This window comes from Dermacentor variabilis, chromosome 6 (genome assembly GCF_050947875.1).
Source record: "Dermacentor variabilis isolate Ectoservices chromosome 6, ASM5094787v1, whole genome shotgun sequence".
Lineage (NCBI taxonomy): Eukaryota > Metazoa > Arthropoda > Arachnida > Ixodida > Ixodidae > Dermacentor > Dermacentor variabilis.
Window position 1 is genome coordinate 137,067,726 of NC_134573.1, and position 18,701 is coordinate 137,086,426.

The window sequence follows — 18,701 nt, forward strand, 5'->3', positions numbered from 1 at the left end:
GGAAGGCACACACATATGACGCACGCGCGCACGCGCGACGTAGTAGCAGTACGTACTTTGTGACGAAAGATAGATTAGATTGATATACTATAGCTCTCTTTGTGTGCTTCCACGATGTCCGTCCGGTCAGCCTCTCGGGTCTCTCTCAGTCCTCCGTGTACTGTTTCGTCTTCGTATGTACAGGTGTTCGCGACGAGTCGCGGAAGAGCGTTCGTTTCACGCTGGTGACGCGAGAGGAGGAGGAGAGGGGTTGCGATGATGACTGCTCACGGCGGCGAGTTCTTGCACTCGACGCACGTGACCGCACTGGGGATGCTGCTGCCTTCGGTGTCCCGACACGGCGGGTGACGTTGCAGCTGCTGCTAGGCCATCGCGCCCACCATGCTGTTGGAGGCGGCCAGGCTGAGTCCAGCGGTGGACGGACCGAGGCCGAGACCGGACAGGCTCGTGGCCGTGGTCATGTGCATGGGCGGCGAAGTGACGAACGTGCCGCCCATGGAGATGGGCATGTTCATGTTGCCCTGGTGCATGTAATGGTTCATGGTCATGGACATGGACGAAGCGAACTGGTGGCCCGTCGGCGAGAAGCTCGAGAAGCCCTTGTCCAGGGGTTTGATGCAGTCGGGCAGCCCCATGGCCAGGCCGCTGGCTCCGCCCTTCTTCTTCTTGCTCTTGGAGGACAGCTTGCGGTTCCGCGTCTGGATACCTTCCTTCTTCATCGTCAGCGGCCGGTTCACCTGCACCGTGAGAGAGAGAGAGACAACGGTTAGCATGCACCGCCCAAAGAAAGAAATAAGCGTCTGCACGGAGCTATCTTTCCTCTTAACCTTTACTAAGGGTTTTTATGGAAGGAGGCAGCTAGGGCTCATGTGCTGGTGCAGAAACTTTAACCATCTTGTTCCAAGGCATGTCTGAGCTACTAGTCTGTGGCATAGAGCAAGCTATCCCGCGCTCTGAAAGCGGTAAACAAGCGCATGCAATGCAGCTTAGCTTCGAGCATCAAAGAACTAGATCATTCAGCATGGGATGGTCTTCGGGAAACGTATATCCAGCGTATGCATCCGACGAATCCTCAGCCTTCCCTCATCGAGGCGGTATTTTTGAACGGGAGTGGGCTGGCATAACTCCGGATAAGCGCTATACTGATTTTACAAACCATGCATGCACACCATAGCACTCTGTTTTAGGTTGCCCAACACAAATAACTCACGATTGAACTGGTGACCACATCACATAATTCCGAACCTTCTACCACAGATCAAACAAACAAACAAAGAAACAAACAAACAAACAAACAAACAAACAAAAGAGAGCTATGCTTAAAACATATGCTGCAAAACATACGTTAACTATCAGTGTTACTGCTGTAGAACGCTTGCACAATCGAGAGTTCTTGGGCGGTCCTGAACTGAGTGAAGTCGGCCAGAACAGGCGTTCCGGGAGGTAAGTTCCGAATCGTGAACGAAGCACTCGTTACGTTTAGTCTTAAAAAACGATCCCCATCTTAAAAATCCTGTTTAAAGTACGAGGAAGAGGGGGGTGAATCAGTCTCAAGTTTTCCCCAGCGCTGAACGCGGAGAGTCTCCGACCCGCGCTACGGAAAGGCTCGGTCCACGAATTCAAGGCCGCACCGCGCGAAGAAGCAGCCAATTTACGATCGGGTCCGGCTGCCGTCATCGCCAAGCCGGCTTCGCCCCGCGGAAGAGCACAAGCGGCACCGAGCCGCGTTATATACGCATTTGAGAACGACCACAGTACTACTCCTGCTGCTTGCTTGCTTGCTTGCTATATACCCGGCTCCGGGCAGAGATGCACCCATGGGAACGGATGCTCAGTGGTGGAGGGAGTGGGAAGGGGGGAGGCAGCGCGCAGCAGCTTCAATCCCCCTAGAAGGAGCGCAGAACGCGAGACGGTCCCGCCGTGGCACTGCATAGTGGTAGCGCGGACTTGCCGTGGGGACCGGTCCACCACGCGCTTCTGTGGCCGCCGCCGCGGTGGCTTGCAGCGTGAATGTGAGAACCCTTGTCGCACACTGAAGGTAGCCCGGCGGCGGCAACAAGGCTTCCAAACGAACATCCAACCCCCAAAGCGGGCGAAAGAAAAAAGAGAAGAAATAAGGCTCGCCGTTTCTCTTCCGAGCGGAACGTGGAGCCACATTGTCTCTACGTCTCCAGAGCGTTTTCACTCGTTCGCCGCTAGGGGGGACGCGGCAGCGCGGCAAAAAGCCAAGAGGTGGTGGTTGGGGGAGGGGGGTTAGTAGGAGGGGGGGGGGGCTGGTCGAGAAGCGTCGCCAGTGCTGAATTTCAATAAGGGGCAGCGGCCCTTTTGCGTAAGCCGCCGCCGCCACCGCAGGAAGCTCCGCGCCCTTTTGTTACGCAGACCGATGATCCGCATGGCTTGCCCTGGGACAATTTTCTGAAAGTTTTCTTTGGAGTACGTCTTTATGCTCTTTACGAAGAGTTTTGGGAACGGCTATGCTCCGGTGGCGACTCGTTCGTCCGGCTCAAAGAGTTTTTAATGTCTCCTATATACCGGTGGCTTTGGGTCGTTCATGTGGGAGCGAGACATTCTTTTAGAAGACCACCCAGATGCCTCTCGCGCCAGCGGTTTCTCCGAATTCCGCGTCATCGAGCGGCAAACTCCAGCGGTGTTTTGGGAGACTCGCGAAAGTGAAATCGCGAGCTCGTGTAGTGTTTGAACTTTTTTTTTTCGTCGTGGGAACATACAGGCGTGCGATGCAGCTAACGAAGGATAGTAAGAAAATTGCGTGCGCGTTGCATTTGGATGCGAATAATCACACCATGATGGAACCGTAAACTACGATAGAAATATTGCGAGACGTGAAATAAGTGAACAAAATTAAAATTGGGTGGGGAGTGAGATGGAGAAAGTGTAGACCTGATCGTGTACGATTCAAATATCGGTGTAAATTGATGGGCACGTTGGCAGATAATTAAAATAATTAAAACAAAATGAAAATGAAAAAAAAAAGAATAGACCAGGGCAGTGCTGAGAAAAGACAGCACGTTTCCAATGACATAGCTAGTACGAGCACAGCAAAATAAACGAAAGGACGAATTCATGAGGGCCTATGATTACCGTGCGACTTTCTTTCTCGCGAAAAGGTCTACTGTGCATACTTATCTGTGAAGCAAGGTACCCTTAAAGTCAGTAGAAGATCCAACACGTTCCCTTTCATAACGCAACGAAGTGCTTCTTATTGCGGGATAACGCTCTTTCTTACGTGAGTTGGGTGCAAGAATAACAGAGAAGTGCCCGTATGTATGTGTGACTGTGCGCCTTCCGAGACAGCGAGCGCGAACTTGGCAGCGCGCCCCTCTCGCAGCATTGTTTTCGTTCATTAGCGGCAGATGGCGTGAGCGTTCCGCAGAGCATTCTGCAACTAATATTGCACCAGAGGCTTGCTCGAAAAAAAAAAGGGGGGGGGAAAGAAAAAAAGAAGCCTCCTTTCTTGTTTTTACGGTGGTGGCATATCCGGAAAGTGCGCATTTTTCATCATTTTTCAACAGCGCACGAGGCATACAAAGCTTTCAGAAAGTGTGAAAAAAGAGAAGAAAGAAAAATAAAGGACGTAAACATGCAGTTGCGCGCGGCATAAATCTAACACGAGACAAGACAAGAAACACGATCATGTATACACGTGATCATGAGCAACAAGTAGGGAGAAAATTAATAGCGTTGTATAGTATTGGGACATACTTCGCCTACCGAGGACCAGTTTTGTACAGTGTTGAACCAACATTGGCCCTTCTTTCGACTGCTGTTTCAGATAACGCGCACATCTGAGAGAGAGAGAGAGAGAGAGAGAGAGAGAGAGAGAGAGAGAGAGAGAGGCGGCTGTGAGAAGTGTCAGGTTGTCGTTACTCGAAAGACCACATGGCGTCGTTAACATACCCATGTCCTCCTCTTCTTAAATGCTTCCACACGGAAGCATTTAAGAATGAGGTCGCATGTCTGTAGCTCGCATGTCTGCAAGAAGCGTATAGGCACGAGACGAGATCCGTCAGAAATGTGTTCTTCTTTCACTAGGGGAACTGGGGGGTGAGGTGGGGGGGGGGGGGGAGGCGACTATACGGAGCCATCGGAAACGAATACAACAACAACAAAAAAAAAAACAAAACAGAAAAGACTTTTGGGAGCGCAGCAGCCGTTGCTGTATACACAGAACCAGCATCATAACCGCGCGTATTCACGTGTTTCCCGGAAAAAAAAGAAGGTCACATTCCGACGCGCAGGACACTGCGACGACGGGTCCGACGAGAAGAGAGAGACATGCGCGCGCCATTTCGCGGTCGCGTCGCTGCGGGCCGTGCGGCCATGGCATCGCTCGTCGCCACAGCTACCGTCCTGCGCGCGCGCGCCACACACAATGCTCGCCATTGTCTCAGGTATGTATACACGGTGGCGCCATCGAGGCCCGTTCGGTGTTGATCGCCAGAACCGGTGCGTACGTACAGACAGGCTCGTTCGTGCAAGCGTATACATGCGGCACAAGCCAGCGCCTCTGTGTTCTGCGTAGCTCGATCGCTAGGGCGTGGTCGTTGGAGCGCGCAGACAGAACAGTGTATACAAGTTGGACGATACTGAGTAGGGGGTGTACGCAGGGAGGAAAGGAGGTGGGGGGGGATGGCAAGAATGGGAGTAGGCGCGCAGTCAGGAGTGCGAGAAAATGCTGCAACCATACGCATGCACCCGTGTACACAATCGCGTACATGACCGCGAACGGCGTCCACTGCTTTCTGGCGCGTTATAGCAGGAGTCGTTGCCACGAAGAAACAACGCCTACCCACTCATTCTGATCCGCGCAGCGTATCACCCACCTCCTATGGGATGGGGGGAGGGGGGGGGGGCTGCCCTCCAATTTCCTCGTGTGTAGGTCGCCAAAAACAATCGCTGGTATTGTCGCGTGTAACAGAAAGAAACCTTAGAGCTTATGTGTGTCAAAATGGTGGGACAATGGCACTCTACTGTTGTGTTTGGGCAGCGCGTACAAGCTCGTGCGTCAAAGCTCGGTGACCGTGATCGAATGGTTACGCTGCGAGGCGCGCTTGCGGTTCGGGAGCGTCCCCGCAGGAGAAGCGGCTGCAACCATAGCCTGCTGTTACCGTGTTTTACGGGTAAATAGGATGGTGTCTGCTCTGCTTCCTTGAATCGAGTCGCAAGTGAGGCAGCCATCGTCATTACCGTGGGCAAAAAAGAAACGATAGAAAGAATGGTATGGGGTCGGCGCCACTATGACTATATAAGCGGATCGGATGCAGACGAATATAAAGCTGAAGAGACTCGGATACTAATAATTAAAATCGGCACTTGGTCCAGTTGGTGACTGAGTCCATGAGAGAGACGTCTTACACTAACACACAAAATGAATTTATGCATTCAACACTACCAAGTTGTCGCCACATTGCACCAACCAGATGGAGGTGTACAACGCTTTCGCTTATAATCCCGGCATCACCGACGACGGCCGCAGTAGGGATGCGAAAAGAAAACGAAACGACATTCCGAACGACAATGACCTGCGCTTCGCCACCGCTCCTCTGAATGATGGCTACCGAACTGAAGCTGGGAAGTGTTCCAGCTTGTGATCTCCATCGCAAACACGTGCCCAGTCGCGCGGAGAATGCGCCCTTTGAGATTTTTTTTTTTTTTTTTTTTAGATCTTGATAAGCGATCGGAGGTGTCACCGAAAATGTTCATGACGTCACTCCCGTTTTGCTTCCGCTGTCGCTAATATAGGCTGCGCGTTCCGGCGCCGCTGCCAAGTGTGCAAAGCTTCAGCGCAAGGTGCCTTCTTAGTTTAACGCCCTCGCGAGAGTTTTCAGAGCTGTGCCCGAGTATAGTCCGACGTCTTAAGAGAGTCCTTCAGTTTTGCGTTATGCTCCTGCTTGGCTCTTTTTCTGGAAAGTATATATAACCTAATGAATTAGAGACAGCGTTTATTAATCAGCTGCTACGCCAACGAATATGCGAACTGCCTACGTGAAGTTCTTATTTTTTTTTTGCGTGACCAGATATGCGTGAGCCAGAATCGAATTCACGTACGTGTGGAGCGACTTTAAGGGAAATGCGATCGACCTGGCGCGCACGTAGTGTAAATAGAGCAAAATTTGTAACTGTGTTACTATTTCTTGGAGGAGGCGAGGTTCTCGAAACTTGAGTGTGCATGCAACCCATAGTCCTCCTTTAGAGTCAAACTGTTAACTAGACCTGAGCCGGCGACGTCTAAATCCGTCGTGTCACACAACGCGAGCTGCTGCCATTTAGTTGGCGGCGTCACATTATGCACCGTTCTCCGCATTTGCGAATTTCCCGGCCTCGTCTCCCGATAAGCATTGCCGTTTCGGTATTGCAATAACGTAAAGTTAACTATAATTCAGCCGAACTTCATATTTAAGTTAGCGTCCATTTAATGACCGAATGTGCGTATACGGGCGAAGCCGCCTAACAACAACTGTAATGCGCTACACATTGTACTACAAGAGCAACCGCTTGTAGAATACAATGCAACGAATTGTAGGCGGCTCGAGCTAACCGTCAACATTCATTCCCTGTCAGTCTCGGCTGTAAAAAAAAAAAAAGAAGACGGTGCGGCGTGCCTAGCGTCATTAGACAACGCCGAGGCGCCTGCTCTTCGCTTTGGGCGGTTTGCGAGAGGCGCTAGTTTTTGGCGGAGACCCTAGCTAGCAAAGGCGGGCCTGTTATTTTTGCGAGCGCTTAAAATAACGAAACAAGTCCTGTCCTAAAAAAAAAAAAGCGAAAGCGAGAAACGACGACTCGTTCGCGGTGCGACGCAGCAACATTCCTCCCCCCTCCTTTTTTTTTTCTTTAAACCTAACCGCTCTAGAAAAAGAAAAATTATAATAAAGTAAACTAGAGCAGCCGAAACTAAAACGTGTAGGCTTCGTTCGAGCAAGGCTTGGCACCTAGTCGTTTCAAAGCCACGACGGACGCACCGTGTGTACTCCCACTTTGTTCCATGCAGCAACGCACGTTGCACGCGTAATTATTGTCTCCGCGTGCTTCTCACAGGGACACTTGCCGGTGGCGTGGCGAGAAAAAGAAAGAAAGGAAGAAAAACGCAACCGTAATGGCGAATGGACGACGGGGCAAAAGCGAGAATTTGGGTGTGGCTGCCCGTTTTTTAACAACTGGGCGAAAGTGCAAATGAGCACAGGCTCGCGTATCGTCGCAAGGTGCATGTATATATATAGGGAAGGAAAATGATATATAGGAAGCTCCGAAGGAAGGCTACGGCAGGTTGAAGCGGAGTGTCTATGAGGTAGGAACACGAGACGGCAGAGTGCTTTTTAGCGGTGTTTTTTAAGCGTTAGGTGGCGTGAGAAATCGCTGCGGGTGTAATGGCGGCGGGGGACAGCTGGCAGGCGAAGCCACGCCGAGCTAAGGGGGAAATTTGTCTTTCGCGGGCCCTTATTTGATTAGCGAGCCGACGTGTTTGTCTTGACTTGGCACATGGCAGCCGTCAGCTGGACTCTTAGACGAGCCGCTGTTGTTGGGAGACGATTTTTGTTTTATTTTTCTTGAGCTAGGTTTATATTTGCGCATGCGCACGCGACTTTCAGCCCGCAGAGTTCTCGATGCGTCCTCCTCGAAAGAAAGGACATAGGGAAAGCGTTTTAGCTTCGCCTATGCTACACGTGCTCCTGAGAGGACGCAAGTCGAATGAACAATGCAAATGTACAGTGCGAACCGCATTTGCATGAAGTGCTGAAGTAGGCGATTTCGTCGCCATCTTTCGCCAAAGGACGCAGGAGATGCCGACGCCGCAACAAGATCGCCCATAGCCATGCCGCATGCTCGCTCCATGCGGAACCCAGATCTGGAACCCAGCAGCTACCGATTGAGGTAGCTGCTAGGGACGGTCCAGCCACTCGACCGCTATGTATAGACAAGTGAGTTGCACTGTGGGTTCTTAAGTCATGACTAATAACGGGTCAGGTACTAAAGGTTACGCTCGTCACGATGAAGTGCATTCTCCGCTTTTCAATATTGTAAAAACGCCCTATTAGACACGCATACTAATGTGACGTTAGTGAGGTAGCACGAAGGCGTTTGATGGCGCGACAGTGATATTGCCTTGTCCTTTGAGAACGCATTAAAGAAGAAGAAAAAAAGAAGGAGAGCAAGAACAACCACAAAAGAACAAAATGGCAGAGCAAAAGCATACAGTTATGAGAAGAGGGGGGCTGTGCGCTTGGTACGTGGAAAGCGGAGGGGGTGGATGCAGGATTAGTACCCCCTTTTAAAGAAGGGGCGGAGGGTTGCCGCGGATTTGGCACAGAGCAATTTGCAGATGACGCCGGTCCTTCCATTCTTTGCAGCGGAGGAGACGGTGCATCCCCTTCTTTATGTTCTCCGCGCCGTGCTTCCGCGTTCGAAGAAAGCAAGCCAAACATGCCGCAATGCTCCCGCATGTTCGGACAAACCCCCTGCCAAACGGAGGACGGTCGGCGGACGCGGAACAAGTTGTCAAACTTGCAGCACTGGCCGGACAAAGGCCGACGCGGCGGCCGCCTTCCGTCCGTCAAATCGGCCGGAGACGAACGCCCCCCCCTCCCCCCCACCCCTTCTTCTCTACTTCAAAACAGACGAGATGGAAGCAAGGTGGATGAGGGGTGGACAACAAGCAGCTGAGACGAACGCAAGGCAACACCCCCCTGGCAGCCACGCTGGACAAAGCTACGGGAGCGGAGAGAGAGACACGGTAGCAGCAGCATCAGGCAACGGCAGCCAAATGCAGCGGTGTCGCCAGCGTGGGGGGAGGGTGTAGTTGAAAGTGCACAGGCGACGCGCGCGTGTGCGTCGGCGAGACGACTGGCCATCCGTCTTGACGGCTGGCGCCCGGCGCGAGTCGGCACACATTCGGCACTCGGTAGTGCTGGCGGCGAAGGAACAGTTTGGCACGGGGCACACAAACCGGGCGACGGACGGGAGGCCCGTCTTGTGTCCGGGAGCTCCGATGCGTGTCCCTCGCTGCCGCGCCAGCCAGATCGCCCGTTCCTTTCCTTTCCCCGTAACCCGGGGTCCCGTCATCCCGAGAAAAAGAGGTGACTGAGGAGAGACCTAGGCTGGGAAAACGGGGGTTCGGTGGGCAAGGGGGGTTACCTCTTTAAAACGCGCTCAAGCCTCCTTCGCCTGCGGCTTCTCCGTCTGTGTGACTGCTCGGGAGACTGCCAAAAAAAAAAAAAAAAACACACGCGGTGAGGAGGAAGAGAGAGCTGGACGATGGCTGAAGGAGGAGGACGAAGAGTATGCACAGGGAACAGCATCAGCAGTAGGCAGGCGTCTGGACGACAGGGAGAGGGGGATCGGCGGAGGAACGCCGCGTCCGTTTGCCGACGCTTGCACCTCGCACACACACACACACGCGCGCGCGCGCACACACACACACACACACACACGCACGCACATACACATGCGTTGCCGTTCCCAGGCCGGCGCACCGCGCGAACGCCCATCAATAAACACAAACATTCGGGGGCAAACTGGTTTCTCGGCAGGCGACCACCGCTGCGTGCGCACCACCGGCTGGCCCCCGCCCCCCGATAGCACTTTCACTTGGCGCTTTGCGCGCGCGGCTGTTGTCCCGGCAGTGTCCCGCTGGGAAGCCACGAGTGCGATGGCGGAAAAAAAAAAATGGGGGGGCGTGGGGGGTGTTACCTGCATGAAGCGGCGGAGGAAGTGTGTGCGACGGGTCACTGCTGCTGCTGCTGGCTGGGACCGTCCCGTACCGAGCAGAGAGAGCGCAAGGCAAATATTTGCAACCCTTTTTGCGCGGAACCGTCGTGAAATAACGGCCGACCTCTTCATGGTCGTCTCGCGCTGCCACTCAGGCTTTCCCTTGTCCAGGCGCGGTGAGCAGTTTGGCGCGCCGTTGTTTGGGGGCTTGTGTGGGGGCGGCTGCGTTCGGTATAGTGCCACCCCCCCCCCTTCTTTGTCCCCCTCGCGTCGTACTCAGTGCATCAAGAAGGGGAGCGAAGGTCGTCCGACGGCTGTCCTGCGCGACAGGTCGCGGCCTTGAGGAGCCCAGCGGTCGCCACTTTGCGGCCGCTTTCTCTAGCGGAGTCTTCTTCCTTCGCCCGGATGCGTCGGTGTCTACGACGAGTGCAGTTCTTGACGGAGCGGCACGAGTCTCTCGCACACAAACGCAGCCCTTTTTTTGTGCGGCGCGACGCAAACCCTCGTGGTGTGTACCGTCACATTTTCGGCGCTCTGTGATGCGGGGCCTGCGAGACGGGCTATATGGAGCTTCGTCGTTCACTGGCGGTGCGCCGGTGTTGGCACCACTTAGCAATACCGCGGAGCAAAGGGTAGCCGGTCTCGAAGCGTCGCTGGAGTTGAAGCCATCGTATGGAAACATACTTGAGTCACCTGTTAGCCCCCTTGAATTCGTGGGCACGAGATTCTTATACAGAGTGTCTAGCGCGTTGTCGACGACGGGAAAACCGAAGGAGTACTGTGCGTTGCCCATGTAGCTCAGGCGTTGGGCTCCGTTTTGCGATTATGATAAACACAAGAAGGGCATGCGGGGAGACAGCTTGAGGTTTGTAATGGGCGGGTGTGCACTGGCGTGTGCTGCCTGTACGTCACGGTGACGTAGGTCGACATTGGTACAGGATCTCGTTCTGGAAGTGCAGAGAGCTCAAAAACACTTTCAGGTGCAGAAAAATGCGAACGCATATTTAAATTATTATCCAGTTAGAAAAAGGCGTGTGGGCCGTAAGACTTACTCTCCTCTAATCTGCGTGCAAGTCATTTGTACAGGCTTTTGTACAGTTAGTAGGGCGAACGGACCTGGCCTCCCTGCCTCTCCGATATACTCCCGACATTTCACATACAACTTCAACGTCATCCTCGCCCTTTTAACATAATTAGCTGGCAAAAGTACAGATTGCTGGCCCTCACGCAACATTCAATGCCTTAAGCAATTTAGAACACCTGCGCATTCCGTTGTGGGCGGCATGGGAAAAGAAAGAAGAAGAAAGGAAGGAAACATTCGTGTGGTTGGACTCAGCTGCAGCTAAAAAAAAGAAAGCACCTCAGATCAAAATTAATCCGAAGGACTTCTCTACAGGACGCCTCTCATATATCGCAAGTGTTGCTTTTGACGCTGTAGAGACAGATGATGATCCAACAAGCTATCAATAAACTTTGACGGGACTATCGCTGTGTATGCGTGAAGACTTGTTCGCGGTCTAATGACAACACTATACCGTTATTATACACACGTCTTGCCCATCTGACGAGGCCTTGCCGGCACCGGAAAGTTCTGTAGGAGCTCACGTTCTCAAAGAAGCTCTAACTCAAGTGCTGTCCGTACACGTATCTACACCTTCTCTCTCCCTTCTCTCGCTTCCCCTTCTCCCTTCCCCCAAAGTAGGGTAGCCAACCAGACTATTGACTGGTTAACATCCCTGCCTTCCTATATTACACACACACTCTCTCTCTCTCTACAGACGAATACAATCCAACAGCCCCATTCTCGGATCCATCTCGCTCTCTATCACTTGGAGAGCACGCGGTGGCATTCTGCTGGGCTACTACCCACGCACGCAGGGACCGAACGCCGCCGTGAGACTGACAGCTGGCTCGGCTCATCCGAAAGAGTGTGTAGCACGTGACACGCGGACCTGGTTACGCGGCTGACGGCTGCGTAGCGGCTGGGCGGCGACCGGCGAAGGCGGCGGCGACCCTATAAGCCCCCGCGCGAGACACTGCGCCGAGCCGCGGCTTGCAACCCGAGAGCTCTGTGGATTTGGGCGCCGACGCCGCGGAAGCTGCGCGCACGCGGTCCGGAGCGATTCCGATCGGGACAGTTATAGGAGAGAGAGAGAGAGAGAGGCGGTGGCTTTCCCCGATTGTCGGGGGGCCAGGACTTTACCAACGATGGGCTGCGATCGGAAGGCACTGACAGTGGAGCGCTGGTGTCACGTTGGGAAGCGGGCTCTGTGTGTCAGAGGATGATTTCCGGTATAGTGACCACGCGAATTGAAGAGCACTACATTCACATAGGGAGCGGGCCGGCCGTTCCAGTCACTTGGTGCCTTGACAAAGAATGACGATAGGTGCGCGCGCTTATGATCGGGCAAAAGTATAGGGTAAACTGCACATCGATTATTGAGGGATATGATGATGTCTGAAAATATAAACCAACTGAAGTTGTAGTTCATATTTGTTAGCCAAAACGGCTGCATGCGCGCGAGCGTGCGTGCGTGTGTGTTCACTGAATGATTTCGTTTGTAGCAATTTCTGCCAGTGAACTAGCTCATCTTCCACAGGTAACAGCTTCCCTCTTAACCATGCACATTGTTACACATTGCTTAGACACTGAGCTGTACTGACTCTATAGGGCTTGACCAATCGCATTCTCTCCCTCCTGCTCTACAAACTGCATGTGCCAGGAAAGGAGGGTATTCGCTCTCATCTCTCTCTCCACCACAACGTATTGCGACTGTCTTAACCTACTGTCGAGTGGGTGAGCTCTCCTTTCGCACTGGCGCAAGAGCTTAAGTGCTATTGGAACAGCGTCAACGCAACACTTGCTGTAGCAGCAGCAAGCGGCAGCAGCGAAGACAGAGCTGGAGGCGACGGCCTCGCCGCGGTCGCGACCTCTCATTTTTCCAACCGCTGTTCCCCTTCTCAAGAAGAGGGTGGGGGGGGGGGGGGAGTCGCACTTATTGAGCCACCTTTCAGCGAATCAAGCGCAGATGGGGAAAAAAAAAAGAAAAGGAACAAAGAACTCAACAAAAATTTAAAGAACTCGGAAGAGCAAACGGAGAGAAAGGTGCACGGAGACAACAACGGGAGCTCGGCGAGGAAGCATGCAAAAGAAAAAATGATAATAATAGAATCGCGCGATCTGACAGTCGGGCCTGAGAGAGAACGAACGCGCTCGAGCGCACGCGCTGGCAACGGCGGCGGCGGCGGCGACGCTGAATGGCGCAGATGGCGTCCGATAAAAAGGTCCGATAAAGGTGCTCGATAAGGTGCCCGATAAAGCTCCCGCCCGCCGCCCAAAACCGAACGGGAAGGGACGATGGGACCCGAGATCGCAATCGCGCGCGCCAGAGCGGCCAAACAAAGACCGCTCGCCGCGCACTTACTGCATGGGGGCCGCTGCCGCCCGACCGCCCCTCGCCGCAGTGTGCAGTAGCAGCAGCAGCGTGCAGCAGCAGCGAGTCTTGTGTGCCAGCGCGTCTAAATTCGAGGCTGCCGCCGTCGCTAGCTTGGATCCTGGCGACGGCTGACAGCATCCTCCTCAAAGTTAGCTGCTGCTGCTGCTGCTGGTGGTGTTAGCGCGAAGTGCGTTTTAGCAGCTCCCGGCAGTCGTCGTCTGGCTACATTCTTGTATATTTAGGCTTGCCCCGGAGGGGCCACGCGCCGCATTTCAAGAACTGGAGTGCGAGCTGCTTCGGCAGCCGAAGCACGCACCGGGCTCGCTCACTCGCTCGCTCTCCCAAAGTACTTGCGCCAGTGCAAACTTCTCTGTGGTTCAACTGTCCGGGAGAGCGCGGCGCAGGGAGCCGACGCTTCGGAGTACGCGCGATTTCCAGACTCGGCACTGCAGAAGAGAATAAAGGCATCTGTCATAATTATAGACGTGTCAATCGCGCGTCCTTCGGACCCAGGTATAGCTACGTCCGCGTCATCCTTTGGTTGATTTCCAGCACGTGCTATGTATATGCTGTCTGGAGTTTCTAAGACGCCACTGGCTGTCTATCGCCATTCTTTCTTTTTTTTTACCAAATAAATAATAAACGGTTGCCCTCTGCGAGTGGTACATCTCGGTCAATGCTGCTCTCGGCGTGCAAGTTTGCTCCGGCGTGCACCCTTCGCGACGTTATATGCGAAGTAAGTGCCGCCCAAAGTGTATATAGTACATACACGCCTATACGATTCGTGAAACGTCAAGCACCGTCCACTGTGCTTTCTGCGCAGGTTCTCTCTTTGCGCAATCTCAGCAGTCCCAAAGCAGAGAGAGAGAGAGAGAGAGTCGTCGATCGTTTGAGCCAGCGCCGGTCTCAGCCAAGTCGCCGCGTGTATACGAATGCGCACGGACGACCAAACACGGGCGCCGATCCACGCCCGTAAAATAAAAGCTACGAGGAGAACAACAGGCCCAGCGCCTGCGTGACGCCAACGAGAACAGTGCGCAGAAGCGAGCGTGTAGTTCAGCGAAGCAGCACCTTCGCACGGAGGTCTCCGAGGGAGCGGCGAGGATGGAAGGGGGATCGGAAGAGGGAAAGGGGAGTAGGGGGGATGGAGGTCAAGCGATCAGCCAGCTCCCGAAATCCTCGCGCTGCGCCCGAGTGCACTCCGGCGGGAAAGAGCTCGGCGGGCAATGAGCCTTGCATCCCCAAAACTAATTGCGAGTTCGGCGCCTCGGTCCAGACAGAACGCGCGGAGGAGCCCCAGATCTCCCGTTTGTTGACTGCTCCTCCTTCTTCCCCTCAACCCCACTCCCTCAGTGCTAGTCTTCCGATTCTTCACTGCTGCTGCTGATGGTCGTCGTTTCGCCTGGGAGCTCCGGCCGCCGTAAAAGCCGTAGGCTCGGATTAGGGTCCGAGACGTATAGTGGCCCTCCCGGAGCTCGGACGACGGGCTTCGCGCTCAGTCGCCCTGGCGTGTCCGGCTTGCGCAGTTAAGCTAGCCCGGCACATGTCGGGGACGTCTTTGATTGCTGTCCGGCCGTCTGACCTCCTGTTTTTGGCCCTTCGTCGCAGGGGATTTGGAAGGCTCAAGATGGAGCCGGACTACTGCACCTCCCTCCCCCTCTCTCTCTTTTGCTACGGGACTCCCGAAAAAAGAAAGCGGTGCTCGGCTCTTGTTGGTGTCCGCAAGGCCGAATGACGACGTTAATGCCCGTCTGCCTGGCCTTGTTGGGTAAGTACTGGGACGGTTCTCTGGATTACGGCGGTGTCCGATTCGCGGAGAATTGCGTTCGCCGGTGTGTACGCGCGTGTTTTGTACAACGTGTGTCGCTGAGACACACGGGCGGTTCTTTTCGCGACGGCCAGACGGCGGGATGTAGTCGTTTGGACATGATATGGACGCTGCGCGGCTTCAACCGCGAATTAAGGTAGACTACTACAACTGGAGATATAAATGGCAAACAGAGACAGGAAAAACAAAAACAAAAGTTGCGCTTTCGAGTCAGAGCGTCTTTCGTCCCTCTCAGGCCGGTTTAATTCGTAATGCCTGCTGTACACCTTGGAGCTTTTCAAGGTTATTATTATTATTATTGTTATTATTATTATTATGAATATCTCGCAGCATGAAATTTACCTGTAGCATCACTACAGAGTTCGTTCGCAACGTTCGCGAAACAGCCTAAGTGGAAGGCAAGAAAGAGAAAAATAGCAAGGGAGAGAACGTTGCTGATAACGAACTACATACAGATTTGCACACCTTGATGTAGATACACTCGATCGATGCTCCTTGCAGGCGTTATAAACCTCCCTTCTCATTTTGTTCAATTGCTAGAAATTGGCCCCTCTATTCGCAGCGGTACAGTTCCGTTACATTCCTTCCTTCATCTGTACCCTGAACACGGAAAGACACCTGTTCAGAGTACTTTCTTGACAGGAGTGTTCGTTCTTCCTGTCAAAGAATTCAGGTCACTCAAAGCTACAGGCTGGTTCCCTTTCCAACAACACTTTCCCTGCGCTTCCCCCCAGCAGAGTAAAGCGCTTCCACGGCAGTCACAACTGTGTCCACCTTCCCCAACCGCGCACCACACCACCGCTCAGAGCATCAGCTCCCTCACCCCCGCCCCTTCGGCGCCACGGAGTCGGTCGCCTGAGGCCCTCGGGAGCGCGACAGTGCATCGTTCCGAGAAACGGGCGCCGTACGCCATTCCGCGTACGCGCGCAGTACTAGGACTCGCTCGTCACTGCCGAACCGGGTCCCATCCTCGAGCCGCAGAGTAGATGCCTCGCGCGACTTGTCGTCGAAAGAGAGTGCAAGTGTAGCCGGGTCCAGGAAGGTGGAAGGAGGGGATGAGGTGAAGGGAAGGGGAACAGTGTCAGAGACAAGGCTACGGTGGACACAGAAGGACCCCAAGCTGTCTGGCAGCGGCGGCGGCGGCGTCTTGTCCCACACAGCGTACGTCCTTCGGGGAGGCCCCCGGAGGGTGGCGGCGGAGTGCGGTCGGGTTTCCTCATCGGCCTCGCAGTGCAGAGGAGGGCCGCCGTCTCGTGCGGCGCGCGGTTCTGGCTGCACTGTCGTGCCGCGCGTCCCGGGGCTTGGGTTACGGCCGGCGCCAGGTCGCGCCGTGCCCGCGGCGGCGACGTCGCGACGCCGGCGCGAGCACGCGCGCGCTCTTCTTTTGCTCCTTCTTCCCTTGCTCTCCCGACCAACGGACACACCAGCCGGCGACATCCAATGAACCCCTGCCGGCGCCGCCGCTGCTGGCGCCTCGGCGGTGGTGGTGCTTGAGCAGCGCGCGCGCGCGCGCGCGCGTTTCGAAGCGCACATCCGCTCGACGCGGCGCCCGCGGGTCTGACACGACCCCGCCGCTGCCGCATGCTGCAGTTTGTCGCAGCCGTGCCCGACGCCGAGACGTAGCCCCCCCCCCCCTCGCTCTCTCTCTCTACATGAAACGCGTCTCGTTCACAAACGGCGGCGCCCGTGGCGGAGGCGGGGCGATGACCACGCCGCCGAATCTGCAGCGATGTATTGCTCGTGTTTGACTGCTCTTTTGAGGGGGTTTAATGTCTGTCGTGAATCTTCTTACTTCGCAAGTTTACGCGGCATCCGACGCAGATAGCGTGTAAAAATAAAGTCATTACGCGGAGCGAGGGGAGATGTAGCGATAGCCGAGAAGGGAAGGCAAAGGTTCATCTTTACGCTGCTGCCGACACGAGAGAATAAAGGGGTGAGCTAATGAGTTTTAGACGACAGCGGTGGGAGGGGAGGCTCTATCGTGTGTGCTTGTTGGTGTTTGCCGGCGTGTGCTTCTAGACTTGCCAAGGAAAAGGGTCAAGTATCCGTTAGAAGGTTGGGCGGCAGCAAAGGCCAATGTCATGGCTCTGACGCTGCAAGTTGCAACGAAAACGGAATTCTGGGGCATACACGTGCCATGCGCCGGTTTTCAATGTGCTATCTTCGGCTTTGTTAATTCGTCTTCTTCGTGCTACTTTACAGAGTAGCCGACTTTTTTCGTTTTGGTCGGCGCAAGAAAGCAAGACGATTACAAAGAGGAAGACGAAGTCGTAGCATTCGCTATTTTATTGCGTCAAAGTCAAAACACGATGTCTCACTTTATTACATGCATGTCATATCAGTCCTCCTCATGAGGAGTAGACGGCTGCACCTTTAGCCTTATATCACCAAGGCAGACTACTGAAAGCGTATGCTAGCGCTTGAAAGAAACAACGGGTGGGCATAGGTATCCTCGTGGAATGTGACAAAATCTAAAGCTCTTATACCGGCGTGTAGCTCTACGATGAAACCGGCTTTACAATTTTCGGTAATGTCTGCCGCGAAAATTCGCAAAACTACTTTTTTTTCCTTTTATTTTTGCGGATCGCTGTTGCCTTCTGCTAAAGTGAATAATTTCTCCAATTCCCGCATGCGGCGTCACTCTCGTGTATTAGCGCGACCCCAAATGTGTCTGCAACGACCACAATGCTTTCCTGCCTATAATGGCGTCATAGGAAACCGCTGCCTGCAAAACAGGCCAGAAACTCTAGGTCCTTTCGCCGTATAAGTCGCAAACTGTTCAATGGCGAACCAATACGAATGGCACTGCCTCTTTCGCCTCCATCAAAATCGCCCACATCCGCCACGAGTAACGTCAAGCGATGCAGCAGCGACGACGTGCTTTCCGGCCGTGCACGCGAGCGCTGCGGACGAGCGCGCACGCGGAGCGAAGCGTGCGGTCGCCACGAGATCGACTCACCCCCCCCCCCCCCCCTTCCTTTTCCGAGCTCTGCTTCGATCCGCCTTATCTCTCGCTGCCGCCGGAACTCGACGCGCGAGCTTATCGACCGACCGTGCCCTGTTTCATCCGGCCCGCTGTCTCGGCATTCCCCGGGTCTCTCTCCCTTCCCTCTCCCCCGGGCTTTCGAACCCCGTTGCGAATGGAGCCCAAACAAAACGACTTGCAGCGAAGGAACAGTACGCAGGCCCGCGATCGTGGCTCCGTCTACCGGCCTGTCTCGGCACGGCATCTCCTTCACTGACCTCTTCCAATGAATGGGTGTTCCTCGCGTAGGACTAATTGCCTCAATAGTGTAGAAGTGCAGGCTGGTTGGTGCGCGGCTGAGATAACGTGTTGTTTCACTTTGCTCTCTGGTCTGACCCTTGACGAATGTTTCCTCATTACTATTATTGTTCTTGTTTCGTAGGCTCTTGCTTTTTGCAATGCCATAGGTGAGCTTCTGACGTACCTGCGGTGTGCAATTGCCGTCGTTGACGAAGCCCACGCTGATCTATATCGCGCTCGCGTGAATACACGTAAGGACGTTCTTATCCTAACGGTACCCGCCGTGGTTGCTCAGTGGCTATGGTGTTGGGCTGCTGAGCACGAGGTCGCGGGATCGAATCCCGGCCACGGCGGCCACATTTCGATGGGGGCGAAATGCGAAAACACCCGTGTGCTTAGATTTAGGTGCACGTTAAAGAACCCCAGGTGGTCAAAATTTCCGGAGTCCTCC

General features: G+C 54.3%; 1 protein-coding gene across 5 annotated transcripts in view; it reads right to left on the reverse strand.

Moving 5' to 3' along the window:
- Positions 1 to 262: 262 nt before the first annotated feature.
- Positions 263 to 18,701, reverse strand: part of LOC142585287 (transcription factor GATA-3-like) — a 402,755-nt gene continuing 384,316 nt past the window's right edge. For all 5 annotated transcript variants that reach the window (XM_075695922.1, XM_075695924.1, XM_075695923.1 and 2 more), the window contains one exon: positions 263 to 737. In XM_075695922.1, coding sequence (XP_075552037.1) covers positions 363 to 737 — 375 coding nt within the window. In that variant the 3' untranslated portion in view covers positions 263 to 362. The remainder of the gene's footprint in view (positions 738 to 18,701) is intronic.